The 5,964-nt window shown below is 58.9% G+C and overlaps 1 protein-coding gene across 8 annotated transcripts in view; it reads right to left on the bottom strand.

Moving 5' to 3' along the window:
• The window catches only part of TRMT1 (tRNA methyltransferase 1), an 8,344-nt gene that overhangs the window by 1,416 nt on the left and 964 nt on the right, over nt 1-5,964 (bottom strand). For 3 of the 8 annotated variants that reach the window (XM_025203863.1, XM_025203861.1, XM_025203864.1), the window contains exons 2-14: nt 4,672-4,988; nt 4,372-4,427; nt 4,149-4,264; nt 3,628-3,815; nt 3,332-3,447; nt 2,830-2,942; nt 2,260-2,408; nt 2,010-2,093; nt 1,548-1,617; nt 1,325-1,459; nt 842-927; nt 565-673; nt 246-322 (exon numbers count right to left, since the gene is read on the bottom strand). In XM_025203863.1, coding sequence (XP_025059648.1) covers nt 246-322; nt 565-673; nt 842-927; nt 1,325-1,459; nt 1,548-1,617; nt 2,010-2,093; nt 2,260-2,408; nt 2,830-2,942; nt 3,332-3,447; nt 3,628-3,815; nt 4,149-4,264; nt 4,372-4,427; nt 4,672-4,982 — 1,610 coding nt within the window. In that variant the 5' untranslated portion in view covers nt 4,983-4,988. Of the gene's footprint in view, nt 1-245; nt 323-564; nt 674-841; nt 928-1,324; nt 1,460-1,547; nt 1,618-2,009; nt 2,094-2,259; nt 2,409-2,829; nt 2,943-3,331; nt 3,448-3,627; nt 3,816-4,148; nt 4,265-4,371; nt 4,428-4,671; nt 4,993-5,964 lie in introns of all 8 variants that reach the window. The other 5 variants (XM_025203860.1, XM_025203865.1, XM_025203868.1 and 2 more) reach the window with 3 other exon arrangements.

Below are 5,964 nucleotides of genomic sequence, written 5' to 3'. Positions count from 1 at the left end.
CTGGGGACCTGGCTCCCCCCATCCACAGGCCTACAGGCCTCTACCCTGCTGCTGTGGCACAGCCACAAGGGTGGGACCCCACCCTTGTGGCTCCCAGCAGGTTAGTTGTATGGATAGGGAAACTGAGGAAAAGTGGGGGGCCTGGACAATTACTTGATTCACCTGACCCCATGAGCACCCACATCCTACACTATGTGCCTGCCCTTCCCCTTGTGCCCTGACCCCAGCCCCCACCCAGGACCCACGTTGGCTCCACTGCGAGGATGCGGGCAGCCGGGCTGGTCTCAGAGAGCCGCTCCCGCTTCACAGGGTGGAGCTTTTCCTGGAGGGAGGGGCATTAGAGAGAGAAGAGGGAGGTCAGCAATATCCCTTTTAACAACCCCCCCCAAACCCTGCCCGTGCCCTTCACTCCCCCTCTCAGGCACTAGGATCCTTTCGTAGCACCTTATCCCTATAGAGAAAATCCCAAGAGGCAGGGGGTTAGAGAACAGCTATTACACTCCCCCTCTTGTCTCCCACCCCCCTAGGCCCTTTCAGAACCCCAATTTTCCCCCTCACTCTCACCCAGCATCTCATGATGTCCCAGATGACAGTGGCTGGTGCGTCTGTCTTGATGGTGTTCTTGCAGGCATGGGATAATGACACCTGGTAGCCTGCATGGAGGAGGGCGGATCTGGGGGCAGTGGTGATGGTGGGATCAGACCTAGGTCCCAGCTGTCCCCCAGCCACGCCCCTAAAACCAGGTGCTAAGAGCTGGGTGACTTCAGGGCCCTGTAGCACTGAGGGGGGGGATCCACCAGGGGGTGCCCTCCCCTCTTATGATGCCACATGGCACCAGTACCTGAACTGCAGCAGTGAGGGCGTGTTGCAGCGGATGGTGCTGCTGAGGTGGTCCAGGGTGTAGTAGAGCGGGACCTCACTCAGCTCCTGCAGCAAGGGGTTATCTCAGCCAGGTACCCCAAATTAGGCCCTGCCCCCAAGCCCAGGTGACCTCACATTGAGGCCATGCCCCCTGAGTGCAAGCCCCACGCACACAGCTCCTACCTGGAGGCCATGCCCTCACTGCATTGACCCCACTACCTGAGTCCAGAAACACAATGGGGAGCCCTTGCCTAATGAACCCATACAATAAGAGGCCACACCCTTTTAACTACAAGCCCCACCCACCTCCCTAGAAGCAAGGCCTTCATTGCTATAGCCACACCCCATTAGGCATAAGCCCCACCTCCAATGCAGGCCACACACACCAGTCTTCAACCCTTCCATTGCCATGCTTGTGGCCATACCTTCTTACCCAAGCTCCACCCTATAGCCCTGCCCTCACCTCAGTGACCATGCTGAGAATGCCCTGGATCCGGTCCTGGGTGCGAAATCGCCTGGGGTTGGCCTCCAGGGCACCCAGAACTCGCTCCACAAAAGCCATATCATGAAGAGGCTCTGCCCATATGGGTCCCCCCAGCTGCAGGGGAGGGGAAGCAGGTCAGGGGGGACAGTCGCTTAGGGGAAGGGTGGCTGGCAGGCAGGGGGGAGGGAAGGGGATCTCTCACCTGGTGCCGCTGCTGGCAGTGCTCACACAAGGTCCCCATAGGGGGCCCTGAGGCTGGGGAGTACTTGAAGCTGTCAAGCAAAACGGAACAGGGGCTTGGATACATGGAGGCTCCCACCAGGAAAGGGCTCTACCCATCCTTCCCTATGGCTGGGTACCTGGAACCTCCCCCCCCCAAGTCTATCCCTTGATCTACACAAACTCCACCCCTTCCCCAATACCTCCCTCCTCCATGGCCCAACATTCCCCACCCCCCTCCTCAGCACATCATCTAGGGCCTAGTACCCCCCTCACCCCCTCCTACAACCAGGGTCAGGTACTGCCCCTCCCCCCCAACCTCTCCTTCAGCCCTGCCAGCTACCCTGTCCCACCCTGGCTCCCTCCAGCCTATGCCTGGGGGAGACTCAGGCAGCCATAGGCAGGGGGGTGGGAATAGAAGTGTGGGTCTTGGGATGCCCCATACTTGCTGCCGTGGCTGGTGACCTTGCCCAGGCGCTGGAGGTGGTGAGTGCCACAGCCCACACAGTGGTAGACCAAAGCCTGCTTGCTGTCCAGAGAAAGCATGGTGGGAGGGAGGGGTTAGCATGTGGAGGAGGGCAGCCAACAGGGGGCACCATCGACCTCCTGCCTCCCTCAGCCCTTGTGGGGGGCGCAGTGGTGGTGGTGGTGGTCTATGAGCTTAGCCCCCACCCTAGCTCCAGGTCCCCACTGACCTGGCGGAGGCCTTAACCTTGGCCTGGCCAGTGAAGATGCGGACGAAGACACGGATGTAGAAGTCGACGCTGATAGCAAGCAGTGGCACCACATAGCGCTGGTAGCAGTTAGCCCGGAGGTCCAGGCTGTGCAGGAGGATGTGCAGGGCCTGGGGGGGGGGGGGGGGGTGTCGGTCACACAGGTGGATAGGTGAAGAGGGGACAGAACTCCTCCCTCAGAGCACCTGGGCCCTGGAGTGAGGAGTCACCTGGGTTTCAGCCCCTGCTCTCCTAGGGACAGGTACCTACCCCCACCCCGAGCTAGAGAGAACCCAGGCATCCAGGCCTCCACTATCCCAACAGCCCCCAACTCCTGTCCCAGAACAGAGAGATGACCCATGCGTCTAGGTCCTGGTCCCCACTTTCCTTCCCTCACCACTCCAACCCATCCCTTCCCATTCAGGCTTAATTGCCCTCACCCGCTGAGCTTCAGAGGTGCAGCAAACAGGCCAGATCTCAGCCCAGCCTGCAGTGAGACAGGGAGTCTCATGGCCAGGGCAAGCAGTGCGCAGGTCAGGGGTCAGCACTCACCATCTCATGGCAGAACTTGCCCTTGAGTGACATGGCTCCATACTTGCTGTAACATGTCTCCCCGCTGTTCCCCGCCATCACAGCCATGTCCGTACACGTCACGCACAACAGGCCTGGGGGGGGGGGGGGTTATATAGGGCAAGAAACTCCTCCCCCTTCCTCCCATGGGGCTAAGATGGCCCTGGGGTCTGCAGCCTCCTCCTGGCAAGGAGGGGGAAGTACCAGTCCCCAGGATAGCTGGCGGTAGAATCCAGGCATCCTAGCCTCCTGCTCTAACCCCCCCAGCCCCAATTCCCACCCCAGAGCAGGCAGAGAACCCAGGTGGTCCAGGCTCCTGCCCCTCCTTGCTCTAACCCCCCAGACTTTACTCCTCTTTCTGAGCTGGAGAGAACCCAGGTATTCAGGCACCCAGCACCTCTAACCCCCCCCTCCATTTAATCCAAGTGCCTCTCAGCAGTGACCTCTATTAGAAGTTCACAGCCTCCACTCCCCCAGCACTCACCCCCCTCGCTCAGGGCCTGCACAGCAGCATCCAGGAAGATGGCTGGGCTGCCGTAGGGATCCAGGTCTATCACATCAAATGGCTTCTTCTCCGCCTTGCTCTGGTACATCACCATCCTGCTCCAGGGGTGGGGGTTGAGTTAACCCCTGGCTGAGAACCTACCCAACTCATGACATACAGGGGGCTGGATCCCAGCCAAAAAAAAAAGAGAGGGGGGGCGGTGCTCCCTGCAGAACCCAGTCTGCTCCACCCCACATAGGAGGGCTCCCCTGCCCTCCCCACAGCCCCCATCTCACCTGGCATCAGCCTGGCTAGGTGTCACCAGGTGCCCGACACCGTTGAGCTGCACATTCCTGCCCATAAGCTCCACAGCACGGGCTGAGAAGTCGTTGGCTATGACAGCATGGAGCCCTGGCACCTCTTGGGCAAAGCGTATGGAGCGCAGCCCCGAGGCTGCCAGCCCCTCCAGCACCCGCAGCCCTCCCTGCCAGGGACAGGGCCTCAGCCACAGGACCCCCCCTCAGGTAGGAACCCTCCTCCCCACTCCCATAGTGTCACATACAGACCCCCTTTCTCCCCCCCCCAGCCAGGACCCCCTCCTCCCTCCCCCCCCCAGATAGGAACCTCCAGCCACTTCTGAGAGCCCCATCCCCATCTGCCCCCCAAGCTGAGATTCATTGGGGCCCCAACAGCTGGACATAGTGGGGGTAGGATGCCTGTGGGATCTGTCTGGGCAGACAGGGATGGGGGCTTGGGTGATCTGGGGTGTGCCTGGCCCTGCCAAAACTTCCACCACCATTGACACCACATGCAGCACCTGACACACTTCCCCCGGCGCTGCTGTTTGCTCCACACCCTCCTGCACCGTCTCCATGTCCCCTTCAGAGAGATCCACTACCATCTTCCCAGCATGCTTCTCTCCAGGGACAATAGCTAGAAGACACCGAGGCTGTAGGTTACAGCAGCCTCAAGGACCCTCTAGGTTCCTCCAATGGGGTGGTCTCTCTGCTTGCATTTGGGGCTCATGTTCCAGTTCTTACCCCGAATGCCTTTGGCTGAGAGCCAAAGGCGGGCGAACTCTGTGATCACAGCGCACCTGGGTGGGACAGACAGACACACATGTCAGGAATGCTAAGCCCTCCAGGGGACCTGTTCCCACCCACTCCAGGGTTGCAAGGTTTTACAATGCAGGGGCAGGTATATGGAGAGCTTGGGTGAGCCCCTGAGTTAGCTACTAGGGGACTGTGGAGGAGGGTGGCAATCCCAGCCCCCCCACCATCCCAGTCAGAGGAGTACGAGGGCTATTTAGACCCAGCCTTATCCTCCCCCCCTCCACTCACGTCAGGTCCCGGTTAAACTCCTGCACGGGGTTGTAGAAAACCTCATTTCTGCCAGGGAAGATGATCCTGGCTTTGCCTTCAGTGATCACCATCTCTCCAGCTCCCACTGCCTCTGCAGCCTCAGGGGCCAGCGGCTGGTCCCCAGAGGCTGCTGAGCCATTGGTTTCCCCGTCCATGATCCTGGAAGCCCAGAGCCGTCCAGTGAGGGGGTATGAGAGCTGCAGGAGCTGCCTGCCCCCTCTCACTGCTCTGCTTGGCTGTAGAAGCCAATGTGTCACAAGCCAAGCCAGGAAGGCTGGTTTCCCATTCATCAGTGGCTGCCTCCAGGAGAGAGAGAGAGAGAGAGAGAGAGAGAGAGAGAGAAACTCCATGGAAGTCAGCTACACAACTAAGGCAGCAGCACCAGGCAGAAGGGGGGGGTGGTCACAGTCTTCAGCCCTGGCTGTACTCAGTGCTGCATGAACAAAGTGACTGGCCCAGACCAGAAGAGCTACGAAGTAAAGACTTGATGAATTTTGGAGGTCCCTTCCAAACCTCCTCCTCTATGGTACTATGAAAAACATGGCTGATGGCTGCAGAGATTGGGGCAGCTTTCCCAGCTGGGGACTGTGGGGAACTTGGAGGAGGCAGATGAGGAGGCTGCTCCACTGAGAACCTTGCAGGCAGTCATGTGACTCAGAACATAAAAGACCCAGCAAAGGATCCTTTTAAATGATCTCAACTCCCAGGGATTAAAGAACCAAGTGTCCCCACCTTCCTGGCTTTCCCATTAGCACCGATTTACCTTGCAGGGATGCTATAAGCATCATCATCCTCCTCCTCCCCCTCTCCAGATCAAGGGGGGAAACCCACCCAAAGCTATATCACGACAGCTCCCAAGAGGCAAACAGTGGCAGGCAGGTGGTCGGCATCACCACATCATCCCTACAGCATGACAAAGGGTCTGACCAGAGCCCTCTTCACTTTCTGCTGCCTCAGCCACACAAGAGACTTGCAATGGTTTTTTAAGCTGCTTCAGCTACAAATTGCTGTGAGCATGGATCAACTATCAGAGCAAAGCTCCATGGGGTAGAATGAGCCATGGATTCTGGATGTGCCCAGCATGGAGACTCAACCCCTGTCTAATTCTTGGCTGGGGATCCTGCCAATACTGCAGTGTTGCCAGTCCCAAGCAGTGGGGAGTTATTCACTATCAGAGCACTGGGATTGGGATGGGGGTGCAGAATTCACAGGACTGGCTTAAAACCATTTGATTTCTTTAAACCCGCCCTGCTGTGGTGCCTGGGTGGGGGG

This window comes from Alligator sinensis, unplaced genomic scaffold (genome assembly GCF_000455745.1).
Source record: "Alligator sinensis unplaced genomic scaffold, ASM45574v1 scaffold707_1, whole genome shotgun sequence".
In the NCBI taxonomy this organism is placed as follows: Eukaryota; Metazoa; Chordata; order Crocodylia; family Alligatoridae; genus Alligator; species Alligator sinensis.
The sequence above is the reverse complement of the archived record's forward strand: the minus strand, read 5'-3'. Positions and strand labels throughout refer to the sequence as shown.